The sequence below is a fragment of the Helianthus annuus genome, chromosome 13 (genome assembly GCF_002127325.2).
Source record: "Helianthus annuus cultivar XRQ/B chromosome 13, HanXRQr2.0-SUNRISE, whole genome shotgun sequence".
NCBI classification, from domain to species: domain Eukaryota; kingdom Viridiplantae; phylum Streptophyta; class Magnoliopsida; order Asterales; family Asteraceae; genus Helianthus; species Helianthus annuus.
In genome coordinates, this window is record NC_035445.2 from 134,195,891 (window position 1) to 134,218,241 (window position 22,351).

The following is a 22,351-nucleotide window of genomic DNA, read 5'->3' on the forward strand; positions in this document are numbered from 1 at the left end:
AAACCAGTAGAGAAATGCTGTAAAGCCTCCCAATTTTTCCATTTCCACCGTAAATTACGGTAAGACCGTAAATTACGGTGGCTTTTGGGCGATTAAGGGTTCACAAAAATTGAATTTTGAAGTGACTTTTTTATATTTTTTCAGTTTTTTTCGCTTTTTTTATGTTTTTAAATTTTTTCAAAAACGTGTAAAAATCACCCTACCCCCTCAAAAGTCCCGTGTTGTCCTTAACACAATGATAGAGAAATTCGTGACCCGAACGTCCCCACACTTGTTTCAAACACGGATTTCAAGGAAATACGATAATTGTGCAAACTATACAAAACAAACAAAACAAAACACTACTATTTACACTACCAAACCTGGGCCTCTCATGGTTGTTCCTCATCGACCGGGCGCAAGATGTAGCCCACTTTGTCAAGCTCCAAGTTGTTGATGTCGTTCCCCTCCAAGTACGGCTTCAACCGGTGACCGTTCACCGTTTGTTGTTTAAGTGTTTGCTCATCTTGGATGTCTACATCACCAAACCTTCCAACTCTCCGAATGACGTACGGACCCATCCATTTGCTTTTAAGCTTACCCGCGAACATCTTGAGTCTTGAGTTATACAACCAAACTTTTTGCCCCACTTCAAATGTTTTCTTTCTCAATTTCGCATCATGCACCTTCTTGAGTTTATCTTTATAAGCCGATGCACATTCATACGCCTCATCCCGAATCTCTTCTATCTCGCTCAATTGCAACTTTCTCAACTTCCCCGCCTCGTCATAATCCGCGTTAACCGTCTTAATTGCCCAATGTGCTCGATGCGCTAACTCCATTGGCAAGTGACAACCCTTACCATACACCATCTGGTAAGGCGTTGTGCCAATAGGAGTCTTGTAGGTCGTTCGGTATGCCCACAATGCATCGTCTAACTTACTCGACCAATCCTTTCTATCCGTTCTTACCGTCTTCATGAGAATCTCTTTGATTTGACGGTTGGACACTTCGACTTGTCCACTTGTTTGCGGATGGTAAGGTGTAGCAATTCGGTGATTCACGCTATACCTCTTCAATAGTTTCCCAAAGTTGAAGTTCTTGAAATGCGAACCACCATCACTTATAATGACCCGCGGGATTCCGAAACGAGAGAAAATGTTGGATTGAACAAATTTACAAACAACCAAATGGTCGTTTGTTCGTGTTGCAATAGCTTCAATCCACTTCGATACATAATCCACCGCTACCAAAATGTATAGGAAGCCATTCGAATTCGGGAAGGGACCCATAAAATCTATACCCCATACATCAAATATCTCAACAACCAAGATTGGTTGTAATGGCATCTCATCCCTCTTCGATATACTACCCATTTTTTGACAATTTATGCAATTTCTAGCGAATTCACATGCATCCTTGAAAATGGTGGGCCAATAAAACCCACATGAAAGAACCCGATAACCTGTTTTGTGCCCACTAAAATGACCCCCACATGCGGACGAATGGGCATGGGTCAAAATTTCCAACACTTCTGTCTCGGGCACACACCTTCGTATAACTTGATCCGGTCCAATCTTGAAGAGATCCGGTTCATCCCAAAGATATTGCTTCACTTGAACCATAAATTGTTGTCGGCGCTTCTTGGTCCAATGACTTGGGATGGCACCCGTGGCTAAGTAGTTAACATAATGAGCATACCACAGCGCAACGAAGTTGGAAACGGCTAAAAGTTGCTCGTCGGGAAAACTTTCATTGATTTCACTCACATCATCGGTCCCTTCCACCGGAATCCGAGACAAATGATCCGCTACTACATTCTCACTTCCCTTTTTGTCTCGGATTTCTAAATCAAACTCTTGTAGCAATAACACCCACCGAATCAAACGAGGCTTCGCGTCCTTTTTCTCCATCAAATACTGGACCGCGCTATGATCCGAATAAACCACCACTTTGCTTCCCCAAATATATGAGCGAAACTTATCCAAAGCGTACACCACCGCTAGTAATTCCTTCTCGGTTGTGGTATAATTAAGTTGTGCTTCGGATAAAGTCTTACTCGCATAATAGATAACCACCGGTTTCTTGTCAACCCGTTGACCCAAAACTGCACCAATAGTGGTATCGCTTGCATCACACATTATCTCGAACGGCTTTGACCAATCTGGTGGTTGCAAGATGGGAGCCTTGACCAAGTGTTCCTTCAAAACAGTGAAAGCTTGCATACACTCGTTAGTAAAATCAAATGGGACATCTTTTAATAACAAGTTACATAAACGTTTGGTGATAACACTAAACTCTTAATGAAACGTCTATAAAATCCTGCGTGTCCCAAGAACGACCTTACACCCTTAACATTTTTCGGAGGTGGCAAAGATGATATTACCCGTATTTTTGCCTTATCCACCTCCATTCCCCTTTCAGAAATTACATGACCCAACACAATGCCCTCTTGCACCATGAAATGACTTTTCTCCCAACTTAGCACTAAGTTTTTCTCAACGCATCTTTTTAACACTTTTTATAATTCATTGAGACAAGCATCAAAACTAGTGCCAAAAATGGAGAAATCATCCATGAATACTTCGAGTGACTCTCCAACCATGTCCGAGAAAATACTCATCATACATCTTTGGAAAGTTGCCGGAGCATTGCACAAGCCAAATGGCATTCGCCTAAAGGCGAAAGTGCCATATGGACAAGTGAAGGTGGTCTTGTGTTGGTCATCCGGGTGTATGGCAATTTGATTATAACCCGAATACCCATCCAAAAAACAATAGTTTTTTGACCCGATAGTTTTTCAATAATTTGATCAATGAATGGTAGCGGGAAATGATCCTTAGAAGTGGCGGCATTCAATTTCCGGTAGTCAATACATACACGCCACCCGGTAACCGGTCGGGTGGCAATTTGTTCACCACTTTCGTCCTTGACTACTTGAATGCCGGCCTTCTTAGGCACAACTTGGGTGGGACTCACCCAAGCACTATCCGAAATCGGATAAATAATTCCCGCATCCAACCATTTAATTACCTCTTTCTTAACTACCTCCCGTAGGTTCGGATTCAATCGCCTTTGAGCCTCTCGTGTCGGCTTTGCATCTTCAGTTGTAATGATCTTATGCATGACAATGGATGGACTAATTCCTTTGAGATCGGCACCGTCCATCCGATAGCTCCCTTGTTTTCTTTCAAAACCTCCAACAATGCTTGCTCTTGTGCCAACTCCAAATTAGAGGCAATAATGACCGGTAAAGTGTCATTATCCCCTAAAAATACATACTTCAAGTAGCTCGGCAAGTCTTTAAGTTCCAACTTTGGCGGTTCCTCTAATGATGGTTTCGTACCCGAATCGATCTCCGCCGGTAGACCTTCAAATTGATGAGTCCATGGTGGTCTACCTTCCTTCAAAGCCATTGCATCTTGCTTTTCCTCTTCAACCAGGAGTGCATAAGCATGTACCTGTTCAGAAAAATCACACAGGCAAACATCCAAACCATCCTCCTCATACTCATGCGGGTTGCATCCGTCAACTATATCTGCCATGAAACACTCATCAACACCATTAGCATTAGAATTGTTAGTAAAAACATTCAAACGCATTTTTCTATTCCCAAAAGTCATGTCGACCGTACCAAATCTACAATCGATCACGGCATGAGCGGTGCTCAAAAATGACCGACCCAAAATTACGTTTTGTTGTTGTTTTGGGTCCGCGGACGAGTAATCCAAGACTAGAAAGTCGACCGGGTAATAGAACTCATCAATTTTTACAATTACATTTTGAACCATACCCCAAGGTAGCTTATGAGACAAATCGGCCAAAACAACCGTTGTCTCCACCCTTGCTAACGGACCAAAATCATATTGGTCATATAAGCCCCCCGGTAAAATACTCACCCCGGCTCCAAGATCTAGTAACGCCTTAGCCATTTAAAAATTACCCACTTGTATGTTAATCAATGGCGTGCCCGGATCTTGGAGCTTAGGAGGAAGCTCCCCATTTAAAACTGCACTTACTTGTTTTACCTTTTTTGTGTACATAATTCTTTTAAAAATTTTGCATAGGCGGGTACTTGTTTTATTGCATCGAGAAGTGGTACGTTAATTTTAACTTGTTTAAACATGTCCCACATTTCTTCTTTTTGGGGACCTCTCGATACAATAAAATTTTTCTTTCACGGGTCAAGTAAAGCCGATGGAAAAGGGACTTGACTCGGTTCACCCTCAACTTTTTCACTCTTTTCATTTTCACCCAACCCCGGTTTGTTAACATTTAGTTCTTTTGGTTTTACCGGTGAAACATCATCATCACTTTCCATACCCGTAATATCCTCAACTACCCCCTCAACCAATTCGGGTGACAAATTGGCTTTAAACTCTTTTCCACTTCTTAAAACACTAACATGATGAACATTAACATTACCTCGTGACGTACCATGTGAAGGGTTTACCTTAGTGTCGCTAGGAAGTTGACCCTTACTTTTCTTCAATTCAGCCACGTTGGTTGCTAATTGACCCATTTGGGTTGTTAGTGATTGGATGCTTTTATCACGAACCTCGTCCTTTTGCATTCGAACTTCATCGAGTTGGTTCCGTTTTTGCATCTCCATCTGCATGCTCTTTAGCATCTCCATCATCTCATTTCCACCCGAAGACCCCCCTTGTTCTTGACCCGTTTGGTATTGCTTTTGATAGCCTTGGTTGTTCCCGCCTCGGTATCCACCTTGGTTATTGTAAGGTTGGCATGAACCGAAGTTACCTTGGCTACCTTGAAAATTTGGGTTGGCTTGATTTGAAGGGTTCCCATACCGAAAATTTGGGTGATTTCTACCACCCCCTCCTTGACTTTGACCTTGAACCGCATGGACTTCTTCATATTGCCCTTCCATCATCCCTTGGCAATTTTCAGCCGCATGACCTATTTCATTATACAAAGCACACACATCATAAATTTGGTTAGTAGTTTGAACATTACTATCATCTATGGCGTGCACTTGAGGTCGGGCAATGGCCGGTCGAGCTCTTCTTGATGCTTGAGCTTTCCTCTTTGATGTAGTTTCCATGCTCTCCAAGAATTCCCAATCATCATTCTCATAATTTGTACCAAAAGTGTCACACCCCTATTTCCACGCGTTTCACCGGTGGGCCCGGTGGGGGATTACCGTGACGATGTTGGCAACAATATAGTCAAACCACACAATTATATAATGCACAGCGGAAGCTTAAAGATAAATATATATTTCAACCTCTGGTTGTAATATCAAATGTATTACAGAAGTCGAACATCCACAGCGGATCAAATAAGAAAATATTGTTCATTCAGACACTGCATCGAGTTTGCGAGACTATTTACGATGCTTAGGAAGCTAATACCAGCCCATTTCGTGTAGTACATGCATTTAATCTTTTTGGGGAAAATACGTCAGTTTACACTGGTAAATACGTTCAACTGACACATTTGAAAATGCTTATTAAAATTGATTTGAATGCACAAGGCACAAACTCTTTTATAACTTGGGAAATCATAATAATCTTGTGAACGTTTTACATGTTCTTTTATGCGTTCAGTAGCCCGGGTCGTGCCGGGTTAAAGATTAATTGACACACCACATTGCGTAAAACCGTAGTATAAAAACCAACGGCTACGTCTTTTAATTTAATGTCGACAATGTATACCGGGTGTACGCCTACACCGGGATGTCGATGGTCGTGGCCATTTCGTAAAATGATGCCAAGGATACCCGGGACAACGGTCAATAACCCCCCAAAGGCTTTTAAGAAACAAAACTGTTTAAATGAGCCGATCATATTTAATCAATTAACCACCTAAGCGATGGAATTATATAATGCTCAATCAAGCGGTATTAATATACCGTAACCCAAGCCCATATAGGGGAAATAAGTCAAAAGTATTTACCTTTGCAAGTATATATCCTTAATTCGATTAAATCGCCGATAGCTTTTACCGGGGCTCCTAATCTGGAACGAAGGTTTTTAATTAACCTCTTAGAATCCTAACGGGTCTTTATATTGGCCGTAGCCTAGACCGGTTGGTTCCGATATATATAGATATGGTTTAATCGCGCGAAAGGCGAAAACCGAGAATGGAATGTGATTCTGCCCAAACAAGTTCAGAGACTTGTTTTATATGGGTTCAATGTTCACACTCTGGATTTTGGGGTTCAAATAATATAATTTGACCCGTATCGGCTAATTTATGAAAACTAGTTTCATAAGCCGAACCGTGCGCGCAATAGGCGAAACGGTTAACCATGAGAGTCCTACGCTTATTTCCTAAGTCAATATGCCTTAAAGAGGTTGTGGTATCAGTAGGATACCTTCCGTGATGCCCGTAACGAGTTTTAGTTAAAATATCGCCCCGTAGGGGTTTGTCGGTCATTTTAAAGACTTTTAAAGGGCTTTTCGAGTTCTACAGGAAATCTGAGTTTCCCGAACAGCTTATAAAGCTTAAAATACTTTATTTATTATTTAAAACCACTAGCAACTAGAATCGGGTCAAAAGACCTTGTAGAACTCAAGTTTTGGCCAAAAAGGGCATATTCGGTATTTACCGAACCGTAGCCATAACCGCAGGTTATGAGCAAGGTAAAAATTATTAAAAATCTTTAAAATTCCCAAAATATTATTTTATAACAGTGGGTATAAGTTTTGGTGACGAAATCTTGGTTTAGATGGGCGTTATGCTAATTGCGCCGTTTATTACAAAAGTTTCTTTTAAATGCGCCTTTTAGCATAACTCTCATTCTAGACCTCGGATTGACGTGAAATTTTAAGGATATGCTTATAATTTAATAAGCAAGGTTCTGGTCCGTTCACGTGTCCGAAATACTCGTTTTAATTTCAAAACGGCGTTACGGTCAACTTTTAGGCGTTTAACGGAAATACGTAAAAGACTCGGATAACTCATGAACCGATCATAGAGGTTTATACCAACATGTGACCTGGTCCTAAGAGAGTCCTAAGGCATATCTATACCTCACTAAAACGGGTCAGAACTGAACTCAAAGCAAAAGTCAAACTTTTGCGACATTCGGCTCCGAACCAGTTCAATATAGCAAATGGTCGATTCAAACGAGCGCAAACAAGTTTATATACTTATTATCATGTTTTATGATTATCAAAACAGGTTCCATAGCATATACATTACAGATTATGTATAAAATGGCAAAACGACTTTCTGTTGACTTTTTAAGTGCGCGTTTGACTCGATATTTGACATAGTTAGAGTGGTGATCAGAGGGAACCCTTTTAGGGGTTTATTACCCACATAAATACCAACTCAAAACTACTTTTGATTCGTCATAAGACTGAACCATCACTGATTTATGTTAAAGTCAAACCGTATTTACGACGGTTTGGTTTTTAGCTATTTACTAAGGAAATGTGAAACCACAAAGGGTTAGATCACTTACAGAAGCTTGAGAGAAGACTTAAGAACACAGAGGAATGCTAGAGAGCTCTTGGAGTGATCAGATGAGTGTGTTTGAAGTGTGGTGAACTTATGAGCCAAGTGTGCTTATTTATAGTGTTCAAATGGCCATGAGATCATTACAACTCACACTACAGAGGGGTATGGATGATGGGCATGTGTCCCCTGGAGCTATGGGTCAAGTGTAGGGTGCCCATGCCTCATTTATTGGAGATTTGATCATTCACAAGCTCAAAAGGCAAGAAAACACAAAGTTTCTGCATCTGGGCGTCCCACGCGGCCCGCATGGAGAAATCATGCACCTTGTACGCGGGCCGCCTGAGTTTTAAAAATCAGGCGAGTAAAAGAGGAGGCTCGCGGCCCGCCTCAACTTATGCCTAAACCTCACGCGGGCCGCGAGAGGTTATATTTTCAGAACTTTTTAAATCTTTTGCAATGATGACAGAATCGGGTAATTAATAACGAAATCTTTCGTAATGATTTACCTGACCTTTCGGGTTTGAAGGGGTAACTTTGCGGTTTAGCCCTCGGTTAATTACAACTAAGGACCTCGTGTTATTTACCCGCGCTATTAAGTCCCCGGTTAGTTTATTTAATTATACTGAAAGCCTTAACTTTCATTATTGACGCTTTTAACCCTTCTCCTACGAATTCGATCGTAATTTTCTCGTTTCATAACGAAACTTCGCGAAATTTATATATTATATTTTAGTGAGTGTATAATACTGTTACAAAGCTTTGGGAACGTTAAAGGGCCACTCAGAGGTATAATTAAACATGTTGACACAGTTAACCCCTGTAGCTTGTAATCTCTCACTTTCTTTCGCGTTTCGCTTCCGTACGATCTATAATTTATTCGTTTGAAGGTACAAGCATTATTTAGGGTTACTATACAATATATTTACCCTTTGTTGACATTTATAACCCTCGAATTTGCATACTTTCAAGGTTTGTCAAAATTAGTCCTTTATTTATTATAGATGCCACGTGTAATAAAATGACACGTGTTAACACATCATTGGACACATAAAAATTCGAGGTGTTACATCCTCACCCCCTTAAAATAAATCTCGACCCGAGATAGATTTACTCAAATAAATAGGGGTACTTTTCTTTCATTGTTGCTTCGACTTCCCACGTATATTCAGGACCTCTACGAGCATCCCATTTGACTTTTACAATCGGTACGTGTTTTCTGCGAAGCTTCTTTACCTGTCGATCCTCAATCGACAAAGGTTTTTCTATGAACTTTAAGCTCTCATCTATATGCACATCTGTATGCGGAATCACCAATGATTCATCGGCGAAGCACTTTTTGAGATTGCAGATGTGGAACACATTATGGATTCCATTGAGCTCTTCAGGCAAATTCAATTTATAGGCAACTGATCCGACTCGTTCAATGACCTCAAAAGGTCCTATGTACCTCGGACTCAGTTTACCTTTCTTGCCGAAACGCATCACCCCCTTCCAGGGTGACACCTTGAGCAACACCTTTTCACCTACTTCGAAGTGAAGATCCTTACGTTTTGGATCGGCGTAGCTTTTCTGCCTGTCACGGGCAGCCTTGAGACGTTCCCGAATCTGGACAATCTTGTCCGTTGTCTAGAAAACTATCTCTGGTCCTGATAATTGGACCTCTCCTACCTCCGCCCAACAAACAGGCGATCTGCATTTCCTACCGTATAATGCCTCGAAAGGCGCAGCCTTGATGCTGGTATGGTAGCTGTTATTGTAGGAGAATTCGATTAGGGGTAGGTTTTTATCCCAGCTACCACCTAAATCGATTGCAGATGCACGAAGCATGTCTTCTAGCGTTTGGATAGTACGCTCACTTTGCCCGTCCGTCTGTGGATGGTAAGCCGTACTGAAGTTTAAGCGCGTGCCCAAAGATTGCTGGAAACTCTTCCAGAAGTGAGATGTGTACCTGGTATCTCTGTCGGAGATAATAGTCACAGGTATGCCGTGTAAGGCTACAATCTTGTCAACATAAAGTTGGGCTAGTATATCGGAGCTATATGTCTCCTTGATGGGTAAGAAATGAGCTGATTTAGTCAGCCTATCGACTATGACCCATATCGTGTCGTTTCCTTTTCTGGTCTTTGGTAACTTGGTGATAAAATCCATAGTTACACATTCCCACTTCCACTCGGGAAGCTCAGGCTGTTGTAGCAAGCCAGATGGCTTTTGGTGCTCGGCTTTGACTTGAGCACAAGTCAAGCACTTTGCTACGTGGGCGGCTACAGACTTTTTCAAGCCTATCCACCAATAATTTGCCTTTAAGTCTTGGTACATTTTATCAGCACCAGGATGGACCGAGTATTTGGAACTATGGGCTTCCTGGAGGATAACATCTCGTAGTCCTCCATAAATCGGAACCCATATACGTCCGTTCAACCTCAAGATTCCATCTTTGCTAAGAGTCAACTGCTCCTCAGTCACTCCTAGCTTTTCATTTGGATAATTAGCTTCCAACACAGCCTCTCGCTGCGCAGCTAATATCCTTTCTATCAAATTGTTCTTGACCTCAATGCTCTTGGCATTGATGCGAATGGGTTTTACCCTTTCTTTTCTGCTCAAGGCATCAACGACTACATTCGCCTTGCCGGGATGGTACCTGATCTCACAGTCGTAATCACTCAGGGTCTCCATCCAACGGCGTTGCCTCATGTTCAACTCTTTCTGGTTGAACAGGTGCTGAAGGCTTTTGTGATCGGAATAAATCACAAATTTAATGCCATAAAGGTAATGCCTCCATAATTTTAGTGCAAATACAACGGCACCCAACTCCAAATCATGGGTGGTGTAATTCTTTTCATGCACCTTTAGTTGCCTTGAAGCATAGGCAATCACCTTGCCCTTCTGCATAAGCACACACCCCATGCCTGTGTGTGATGCGTCGCAGTAGACTACGAACTCATCAGTACCTTCCGGTAATGTCAACACAGGAGCGTTGCTTAGCTTCTGCTTCAGGATTTCGAAGGACTCTTGCTGCTTTGGGCCCCAAATAAACTTTTCTTTCTTCTTGGTCAAGGAAGTCAAGGGCGCAGAAATCCTTGAAAAATTCTCTATAAACCTCCTGTAGTATCCTGCCAATCCCAGGAAACTACGAATCTCGGTAGGCGTCTTTGGCTCCTGCCAGTTCATGACCGCCTCTACCTTAGCGAGATCCACCTGGATACCACGCTCACTCACAACGTGACCCAAAAACTGAACCTCTCTTAGCCAGAATTCACATTTCGAGAATTTGGCGTAGAGTTTCTCACGTTGTAGTAATTCGAGAATGCAACGGAGATGCTTCTCGTGGTCAGCTTGGCTTTTGGAATATATAAGAATGTCGTCGATGAAGACTATGACAAATTTGTCCAAGTACGGCTTGCAAACGCGATTCATGAGATCCATGAACGCAGCCGGTGCATTTGTGAGCCCAAAAGGCATCACTAGGAACTCGTAATGACCATAGCGAGTCCTAAATGCAGTCTTGTGTACATCTTCATCTCTGACCCTTAGCTGATGATAGCCCGACCTCAAGTCGATCTTCGAGAAATAGCTTGCTCCTTGTAGCTGGTCGAATAGATCATCTATCCTTGGTAAAGGATATCTATTCTTTATTGTCACTTTGTTTAGCTCTCGATAGTCGATACATAAACGCATCGACCCGTCCTTCTTCTTTACAAAAAGGACCGGTGCTCCCCAGGGAGATGAACTAGGTCTGATAAAACCTTTCGCCAGCAGTTCATCCAACTGGGTCCTCAATTCTTTCATTTCCGTCGGAGCTAGTCTGTAAGGTGCTCTCACTATTGGAGCTGCTCCAGGAATGATGTCTATTCTGAACTCCACTTGTCTATCTGGTGGCAACCCAGGTAGTTCTTCGGGAAACACCTCGGGATATTCAGAAATGACAGGGAGATCATCGATCTTCGGCTTAGGTTCTTCTATTATCACCTGAGCCATGTAAATTACACATCCTCTGTTCAAACACCTAGAAGCTTTGAGCATAGATACGTCCTCGGGCAACCCGTACTGCGTATCTCCTCGAATGGTAAGGGATTCACCACTCGGAGTCTTTAATACTATTTGCCTTTTGCCGCATATGATTTGGGCCTGATTACGGGATAACCAGTCCATGCCTAGGACTATGTCGAAACCCGCTAGCTTGAAGGGAAGTAGAGATAGAGGAAAAGAGTGGTTCCTAATGGATATCTCGCATCCCTCTAAAACAATGGAGACGGTTTCCATCGTGCCGTCTACCAGTTCTACTTCGTATTTTATATTTAAGGTTTTGATCGGCATATTTAGTAGTTGGCAAAATTTCTGGTCTACAAAGGATTTATCAGCGCCAGAATCGAATAGTACTCTTGCAAATATATTATTTACGAGAAAAGTACCTGTAAGCACGTTGTCGTTCTGGACCGCTTCCTTTGCATCCATGCGAAAAACTCTCGCATTTGACTTCTTAGTCTCTTCCGCCTTCTTGGCATACCTAGGGCAGTTACTCTTGATGTGCCCCTTTTCGTTACAACCATAGCAGGTTGCATCCTTGATCTTTTTGCACTCCACAGTCTTATGATCCTTGGACTTGCATAGTCCACAGGAAGGAGTCTTTGATTGAGACTGTGAGTTCGATGCAAATCTGCATTTCCCATAGTGGGGTTTCTTGCAGATCTTGCAGTGGGGTCTCTCACCAGCTTGCCCCTCTTTCTTTGCCTCCGACCCTCTTTTGCCTTCACCGTTTCCACGGTGCTTCTCCCCAGACCTTCGTGAGGTATCATCCTCACGTTTCCGCTTCTCAGCCTCCTTGCTCCTTTGTGCCCTCAGACGGACAGCATCTAATGTAAGAGACAAGGAGAGGTCAGTAACTGACCTGAAGGTCGTCGGCCTAGAGGCCTTCACACTGGCCTTTATTGCAGGCTCCAAGCCCCCAATGAAACGGGCAATCCTTCGGGGCTCCGGTGTCACAAGATATGGTACCAGGCGTGACATTGTATTGAAACTTGTCAAATATGCCTGGCAGTCCAGGTTCGTCATAACTAGTGACACAAAGTCAGCCTCTATCTTCTCAACCTCATGTTGAGGGCAGTAGTTTTCCTTTATGAGGGCAATAAACTCCCCCATGACATTTTGTAAAAAGCAGACTTACCTGAAGCCTGCACCAAAGCTCTCCACCATGCCAGGGCCTCGCCCTTAAATGACTGGGACACAAACTTCACCACGTCCTTCTCTGCGCACCCGCTGATGTCCACAATCGTGTCCATCTCATCGAGCCAGGTGATACAGTCAACAGCACCTTTCTCCCCTGTAAATTCCCGGGGCTTACAAGATACAAAGTATTTGTAGGTGCAACCCTTTGCACCAGATGCATCAGTGTACTCGCGATCGCGATGAACACTGTTTTCAGCTGACGAGTGCTTGTCGTCATCGTTCTTGGGTTGAGAAGGTGGTTTGGAGTGTGTCTTTGGTTTGGAGAGTGGTTTTGTCACAGACCTGCTGTGGGACTCAGTGTTTTGACGATCCAGAGCTGCCTGAACAGCTTCGTCAATTAGAGCCTTTAATTGTGCGCCGGTTAGGTGCACCTGCGCATTATCGTAATCGTCTTCATTTGTGTGGCTGTTTACTCCGTTAGGATCCGCCATTGTAACTGGAATCTGTTACAGAAGATAACAAAATTTATTTAGAAGTTTATTATGGAATTGTCTTTTATGACAATTCGTTAACCATGGTAACAGAGACCATATCTGGTTAACTTATTACACATTTAATATTAGGATTTGAATACATCCTATTGTAGCTATAACAATAATATTGGCGGCATAAAGCCTAATCATGAGGATGTTTTATAATATTAGCCGAGATTTCAAAGAATCAAAGGCATAGAGATTTGAACCGTAGTTCTTTTATCTCCTTTTTGGCAGGGAGTCATAGACTACCACTGTCGTTTGTCTTTATAAGACAATTATTATGGCCCATAGGCACTACACCACAAATGGATGTTTTATCAAGGTTGGCCCGTAGGCATTACACCACTAATGGATGTATTATTAAGGTTGGCCCGTAGGCACTACATCACTAATGGATGTTTTAAATAAGTCGGCCCGTAGGCACTACATCACTTATTGGATGTTTTAATAAGATTGGCCCGTAGGCACTACACCACTAATGGGTGTTTTAATAAGATTGGCCCGTAGGCACTACACCACGAATGGATGTTTTAATAAGGTTGGCCCGTAGGCACTACATCACTAATGGATGTTTTATATAAGTCGGCCCGTAGGCACTACATCACTAATGGATGTTTTAATATTCTAATCACCTTCATTGGTGTTTTAGCCCATGATTTACAGAAATCATTTAGTTGGGTCTTGAAATCCTCAAAGGATTATTGTATAAGAATGACGTGTGCGATTTTAAACGAATCACATCTGCCATGAATGTCAACATGCTTGCAGAGGTTAACAGTGAATCTGAATCTTTTAATTAGGTCGTACCATCATGACCGGATCATAAAAGACACCAAGCTAGGTTTCACCTTTTTAAGATTCTTTATTTAGGCAGATCAATGTAAAAGGAATGGTTTTGATTTATTTCATTCATAGTAAAACAAAACTCATAAAGTACATTCCATAAATTTCAAATATTATCACATATTGCCCTAAACGGGTCTTTAAACAGTACATACCTTCATAAAGGTAAAAATAAAAGATAGGTCCGTACAAGGACTAGTACATGACATGTGTCCTTGTAGGATTTAACAGATAAGTCCATATAAGGACTAAAATACGATAAGTGTCCACGCAGGGACTTATTTCAAAGTAGAAATTACAATAGTACAGTTTATTAAGGGCTAGTGGTCACGCTTCTTTTTCTTGCCCTTTAGTAAGTTCGCTAAGCCCTTAAGAAAACCTCGGTGGCTCTTTTTCTCTTCCTCAAACTCTCTCTCCACACGATCTAGTCGTTGGAGGATCTCCTCCTACTCAGGGGGAGAGAAACGTGGTTGTGGTTGAGGAACTGGAGGTCTTGGTGGCGTTGGATACCCATGAGCTAAGTAGTCTGGCGCTCTTGGAGGTCCATGAGCTCTGTCTGGATAGCGGGCGTCATACCTGGCCGCTACCACATAGGGGTCGCGCTCGTAGTTGTAGTTGTAGTGCGCTTGTGATGATGGCTCATACGGATTATAGTTTGTTGCGTACGGAGGTAACGGGCGGTCGTCCCCAAATGGTGGCGAATTATGTGCAACTGGTGCTGAGTTCACCTCTTGAGCTGGGCTTGAAGGCCCTTCCTCCGGTACGGATGGATAATGGCTACCACTTGAATGTCGAGGGGTGCTAAAGTGGAATTCCCCTCCACGGGTAGACATTCTTGCGCCTGATCTTCTTCGCCTTGGCGGATCGGGCATTACTGGTTGAGTCGGTGGGGGAGGCGGTGGCGTCACTGCCTCGAAGTGCGGGTCCTCAGAAGGATCTCGCGGGTGTTGCTGCTGCTGCTGCGATCCCTGTTGAGATGGTGTATAATACCACTCATGTTGATCGAACAAGGCCATAAAGCTGTCTGGGCCTTGGTATTGTGGACCATGATATGAAGATCCATCGGAGATTTCAATCGGGTGCGTGGGCGTACCACGAGCTGGTTCAGTAGGATCCTCGTCTTCATCCATGGGATCTTCAGAAAAGTGGTCTTGTGGACCAAGCGGAACAAATCCAGAAGGTTCCTGTATATAGTCAGCCGGGTTGAACTGACCTCGGAAGTATGGGGTAGGATCCCCAAAAGCACGGTGTGATACCGAGCGCTGTAGCGGTATGTAGGATGGCTGGGGGTTGTTCGGATCGTTCTCGGAATCCGGTCCGAATGAGTGCCGATAGGATGGCGTTGAACTGTGCGAGGTCGAATGCCTTGCTGGTTCATACAGGTCTCTTCTTCGTTGGGGTTCTTCGCTCCTCGTTATTGAAGGAGGTCATGTACCTGACGGTCCAGCTTCATGATCGTTACGGGTAACGATCTCTCCTTGGCCTCGTCTTCCCCTTCCTCGTCCGCGAAATATAACAGGTGGCATTTTCCTGCTTCAAAACTTATTAAAAATCATATGAAAGAAAAAGACAAAAAGGAGTATTAATCCGAATTTGTCCTAAGTTATTGTCTAGACTCAAGTATGTGCAATTGTGTCATTGAGATTAAACACGTTAGGATAGTGTTTAATTCACTCAACGTTGGCTCTGATACCAACCTGTCACACCCCTATTTCCACGTGTTTCACCGGTGGGCCCGGTGGGGGATTACCGTGACGATGTTGGCAACAATATAGTCAAACCACACAATTATATAATGCACAGCGGAAGCTTAAAGATAAATATATATTTCAACCTCTGGTTGTAATATCAAATGTATTACAGAAGTCGAACATCCACAGCGGATCAAATAAGAAAATATTGTTCATTCAGACACTGCATCGAGTTTGCGAGACTATTTACGATGCTTAGGAAGCTAATACCAGCCCATTTCGTGTAGTACCTGCATTTAATCTTTTTGGGGAAAATACGTCAGTTTACACTGGTAAATACGTTCAACTGACACATTTGAAAATGTTTATTAAAATTGATTTGAATGCACAAGGCACAAACTCTTTTATAACTTGGGAAAATCATAATAATCTTGTGAACGTTTTACATGTTCTTTTATGCATTCAGTAGCCCGGGTCGTGCCGGGTTAAAGATTAATTGACACACCACATTGCGTAAAACCGTAGTATAAAAACCAACGGCTACGTCTTTTAATTTAATGTCGACAATGTATACCGGGTGTACGCCTACACCGGGATGTCGATGGTCGTGGCCATTTCGTAAAATGATGCCAAGGATATCCGGGACAACGGTCAATAACCCCCCAAAGGCTTTTAAGAAACAAAACTGTTTAAATGAGCCGATCATATTTAATCAATTAACCACCTAAGCGATGGAATTATATAATGCTCAATCAAGCGGTATTAATATACCGTAACCCAAGCCCATATAGGGGAAATAAGTCAAAAGTATTTACCTTTGCAAGTATATATCCTTAATTCGATTAAATCGCCGATAGCTTTTACCGGGGCTCCTAATCTGGAACGAAGGTTTTTAATTAACCTCTTAGAATCCTAACGGGTCTTTATATTGGCCGTAGCCTAGACCGGTTGGTTCCGACATATATAGATATGGTTTAATCGCGCAAAAGGCGAAAACCGAGAATGGAATGTGATTCTGCCCAAACAAGTTCAGAGACTTGTTTTATATGGGTTCAATGTTCACACTCTGGATTTTGGGGTTCAAATAATATAATTTGACCCGTATCGGCTAATTTATGAAAACTAGTTTCATAAGCCGAACCGTGCGCGCAATAGGCGAAACGGTTAACCATGAGAGTCCTACGCTTATTTCCTAAGTCAATATGCCTTAAAGAGGTTGTGGTATCAGTAGGATACCTTCCGTGATGCCCGTAACGAGTTTTAGTTAAAATATCGCCCCGTAGGGGTTTATCGGTCATTTTAAAGACTTTTAAAGGGCTTTTCGAGTTCTACAGGAAATCTGAGTTTCCCGAACAGCTTATAAAGCTTAAAATACTTTATTTATTATTTAAAACCAATAGCAACTGGAATCGGGTCAAAAGACCTTGTAGAACTCAAGTTTTGGCCAAAAAGGGCATATTCGGTATTTACCGAACCGTAGCCATAACCGCAGGTTATGAGCAAGGTAAAAATTATTAAAAATCTTTAAAATTCCCAAAATATTATTTTATAACAGTGGGTATAAGTTTTGGTGACGAAATCTTGGTTTAGATGGGCGTTATGCTAATTGCGCCGTTTATTACAAAAGTTTCTTTTAAATGCGCCTTTTAGCATAACTCTCATTCTAGACCTCGGATTGACGTGAAATTTTAAGGACATGCTTATAATTTAATAAGCAAGGTTCTGGTCCATTCACGTGTCCGAAATACTCGTTTTAATTTCAAAACGGCGTTACGGTCAACTTTTAGGCGTTTAACGGAAATACGTAAAAGACTCGGATAACTCATGAACCGATCACAGAGGTTTATACCAACATGTGACCTGGTCCTAAGAGAGTCCAAAGGCATATCTATACCTCACTAAAACGGGTCAGAACTGAAGTCAAAGCAAAAGTCAAACTTTTGCGACATTCGGCTCCGAACCAGTTCAATATAGCAAATGGTCGATTCAAACGAGCGCAAACAAGTTTATATACTTATTATCATGTTTTATGATTATCAAAACAGGTTCCATAGCATATACATTACAGATTATGTATAAAATGGCAAAACGACTTTCTGTTGACTTTTTAAGTGCGCGTTTGACTCGATATTTGACATAGTTAGAGTGGTTATCAGAGGGAACCCTTTTAGGGTTTATTACCCACATAAATACCAACTCAAAACTACTTTTGATTCGTCATAAGACTGAACCATCACTGATTTATGTTAAAGTCAAACCGTATTTACGACGGTTTGGTTTTTAGCTATTTACTAAGGAAATGTGAAACCACAAAGGGTTAGATCACTTACAGAAGCTTGAGAGAAGACTTAAGAACACAGAGGAATGCTAGAGAGCTCTTGGAGTGATCAGATGAGTGTGTTTGAAGTGTGGTGAACTTATGAGCCAAGTGTGCTTATTTATAGTGTTCAAATGGCCATGAGATCATTACAACTCACACTACAGAGGGGTATGGATGATGGGCATGTGTCCCCTGGAGCTATGGGTCAAGTGTAGGGTGCCCATGCCTCATTTATTGGAGATTTGATCATTCACAAGCTCAAAAGGCAAGAAAACACAAAGTTTCTGCATCTGGGCGTCCCACGCGGCCCGCATGGAGAAATCATGCACCTTGTACGCGGGCCGCCTGAGTTTTAAAAATCAGGCGAGTAAAAGAGGAGGCTCGCGGCCCGCCTCAACTTATGCCTAAACCTCACGCGGGCCGCGAGAGGTTATATTTTCAGAACTTTTTAAATCTTTTGCAATGATGACAGAATCGGGTAATTAATAACGAAATCTTTCGTAATGATTTACCTGACCTTTCGGGTTTGAAGGGGTAACTTTGCGGTTTAGCCCTCGGTTAATTACAACTAAGGACCTCGTGTTATTTACCCGCGCTATTAAGTCCCCGGTTAGTTTATTTAATTATACTGAAAGCCTTAACTTTCATTATTGACGCTTTTAACCCTTCTCCTACGAATTCGATCGTAATTTTCTCGTTTCATAACGAAACTTCGCGAAATTTATATATTATATTTTAGTGAGTGTATAATACTGTTACAAAGCTTTGGGAACGTTAAAGGGCCACTCAGAGGTATAATTAAACATGTTGACACAGTTAACCCCTGTAGCTTGTAATCTCTCACTTTCTTTCGCGTTTCGCTTCCGTACGATCTATGATTTATTCGTTTGAAGGTACAAGCATTATTTAGGGTTACTATACAGTATATTTACCCTTTGTTGACATTTATAACCCTCAAATTTGCATACTTTCAAGGTTTGTCAAAATTAGTCCTTTATTTATTATAGATGCCACGTGTAATCAAATGACACGTGTTAACACATCATTGGACACAAAAATTCGAGGTGTTACAAAAAGTCCCACCGGTAATGGACATCAAATCACGTGCATCTTCGGCACTCAACCCTTCGTGAAAGGCATTCATCAACTCCCACAATTCAATTCCATGGTGAGGGCAATTCTTTATCATTATATTGAATCGTTCAAATGCCTCATGGAACATTTCACCATGTTGTTGTTGGAAACTTCCTAACCCCTTTCGTGCATCGTTGGTCTTTTGGGCGGTGTAAAACTCATCTAAGAAAGTTTGTTGCATCTCCCCCCATGTATATATGGATGCCGAAGGCAAAGTGTTGAACCATTTTTTCGCCTTATCTTCCAAAGAAAATTGGAATAATACCAATTTAATATCATCGGCCGAGAACCCTTGACTCCCAAGAGTGTTACAAATCGAGTCATAAGCCTCCAAATGAAAGTAAGGCTCCTCCGTTGCTAACCCCTTATACTTTGGTAAACTTTGCAAAGAGTTGGTCCTTACTTCAAATGTCCTCCCTTGATCATTGTGAGGAATAACTACAGGTAAAGGGTTTTGGGTGATTACCGGCCTAAAATGTGCTTCGATGCCCCTCACATTTTCTCTAAGGTGTCTCCTTGGTACACCAAACCTACCTCTTGGAGGAATAGGACCCATTGGCCTTGGTACATGCCCTTGTGGTGCGATTGGTTGTTGAAACTGTTTTTGTCGCATCGGTGGGCGTTGAGGTGGTCTTTGAAATTGTGGTTGTACATTTTGTGGCCGGACTTGTTGCAATGGGATAGGTTGTTGCATTAGTGGCCCTTGTGGTCTTGGCCTAATGTGTTGTGGTATGAGTTGTTGTTGTTGTTGTGGCATTCCACCGACACTTGCCATCCCTTGAGATTGACTTTGCACATATCCGAATTCTCCTTGATCACCATAACCTCCGTAAAAATACCCATCTTCATCGTAACCCTCAAACTCTTCAAATCCTTCATCATACCCATCTCCTTGAATTCCCGAAGTTTGCCCAAATGGGAGGGTCGAATACTGAAAACCCGATTGGTATTGTGGTCTAACGGATGAGGTAGTATGCATAATGGTTGAATTTGGTGCAATTGTGAAGTTAGATGATGATTGACCCGTAGTTGGAGGAAAGAAGTGGGATAATGGTGGGATTGTGGTAGAAGGGTTATAGGTAATTGTGGGTTCAACTTGAGTAGTGATCGGTTGAGTGCCATTGGTTGGTGTGAATTCGACAGTGGTATTTGGTAAAGTGGTGTTTGGTGATGGTTGGGTGGAAGTAGGTATAAAGGATGAGGTCGTTTGACCAGTTGTAGGTGGAATTTGTGAATCAGCCATGATGTTTCTTGGTGTAATGGGTGAAGTGGGTGAACTAATAATTTTGTTTTCTCTTACTTTAACTCTGTTTTGCCTTAGTGTTCTTTCAATTTCCGGATCAAACGATAGTGGTGATGACCTGTGAGAGCCCCTAGTATGCATACACCTGAAGTACCTGCACACTAAACACAACCAGCGTAAACCCGAAAATAACAAGCAAAACTAACAAACTGACACACGTTGCGCACTACTCCCCAGCAACGGCGCCAAAATTTGACGTGATGTCGTAGTATACGCAAATTTAATCCCAAAAACAACTATAGATAGTAGTAAGAGGGTATCGAACTCAGGGAGTAAGTGGAAAATATGTCGATTATATAGCTTTGCAATTAAACTACAATTAACCTAATTTGCAGAAAATTAAAGATCAATGATTTAGATTGTTGTTTTAGAAAACTAAATTAATAACTAAGTGCAAATCGAAATTGGTTGTTTAACAGATTAGGAAAACAATGACCTTCTTAGGATTCAGTTTCTTTAAACAATTGTGTGTAATTCCAACTATAAAGAGTTACATAGACATAACTCGTGTATAGATAATGGAAGTGATAAAAAGGGAACAAAGTACTCGGATTGTATAAACGCGAGGTTGTTTCCCGATGACCAATTAATCAATAACTAACCCTAACCCTTCCCGTGATATCTCGATTGCCAACGGCACCAAGAACGTACGATTGAGACTAGAAATTGCATTATCAATTAACACGCTACAAGCAATTATGCATACACCATGATAAACAAGCAAACACGAGTTATCATTCTAGAAATTCAGAATTAAACACACAAAAGTTCAAGAGAAACCTGCACCTAAGATGATCACCAAAAGTTCTAGCCACACATAGCTTGGTGAATCGTCATGACAAGCAATTCAATGTTCATACAAATCGAAAACACAAACCGAATGTTAGAAATTGTCTAGAACCAAGCCAAGATAGCCAAAATCGCCCCCAAAGTGTTCTACAAACGTCCAATCATGAGAATAGGTGAAAAGACACCCATAAACTGACTTAATGATGGCAGTTACACAATTGTTCGCAGACTCCACCCTAATTTACGGCTCCACCGTAAATTACGGTGGACACAAACATGTTACGACGCTTTGAAACTGCTTTACGGTGGAAACAAGGCAAATTTCAGGTCCACCGTAACTTATGGTAGGACCATAAATTACGGTGGAAGGCTGAATGATCTTCTTTGTTTCATCTTTTGCTTCAACCTCAACCCGTTCAACTCCAAACCGTCCAAAGTTGCGTTTAATCCACTTTAAGCTCCTGAACTACACCTGAAACATAAGCAACCGTAGTCATCTAATTCAAGATAATTACGCGATTAAGTGAAGGATTAATTCGTCTTTTAACATGATTTAGGGTTGTCCAATGGTCCACCTGTCAGACTCTCAGAATGAGTCTTTGACCTTGAGTGTGGTGTGGACAGAGTTCTACTTTGAGTCTCAGAAGACTCACTGTTCTGACGATCTAAAGCCCGAGTAACAGCATTGTCCACCAGTGCTTGCAACTCTGCACCAGTCAGCTGAATTCTAGCATTCTCGTGATTCTCCACCGGACGACTGTTTACCTCGTCCGAACCCGCCATGTAGCCTAAATTGCTACATTTAGAAAGTAATGGGAAAGGTTTATTTAGAAGCTTTTACAGGGACTTATAATTTACTAACCATGGTTTTAAACAGCCATTACAGGTTAATTTATTAATTATTTATTCAGGACTCTTATTATAGTCCTATATTACATTTTAATATTAGCATAAAAAGCTTAGTCACAAGGACAGTTTTAAATTTATAACCAGGATTTTCACGGAATCGAGGTATACGGGTCTGAATCACGGTTCACTACCCTATTTCTAGGCAATGAGTTGCAGACTTCAATTGTCTCTTAGTCCCTGAGGACGTTAATTATTACCCATAGGCACTTCATCCTCAAAGGATGATTATACAGGGAATTAAATTATCCCAATT

General features: G+C 41.8%; 1 protein-coding gene and 1 non-coding gene across 2 annotated transcripts; one reads left to right on the top strand and one right to left on the bottom strand.

The window, feature by feature from the left end:
- Nucleotides 1-14,398: 14,398 nt before the first annotated feature.
- Nucleotides 14,399-21,972, bottom strand: LOC110901775 (cyclin-K-like). Its single transcript, XM_022148557.1, has 3 exons — nt 21,843-21,972; nt 15,388-15,482; nt 14,399-14,920 (listed from the first exon to the last, which is right to left on the bottom strand). The coding sequence occupies exons 1-3, from the start codon at nt 21,970-21,972 to the stop codon at nt 14,399-14,401; spliced, it is 747 nt and encodes a 248-aa protein (XP_022004249.1).
- Nucleotides 19,124-19,229, top strand: LOC118486042. The gene has a single exon (XR_004877898.1). It is a non-coding gene; the product is annotated as a small nucleolar RNA R71 (small nucleolar RNA).
- Nucleotides 21,973-22,351: the final 379 nt, after the last annotated feature.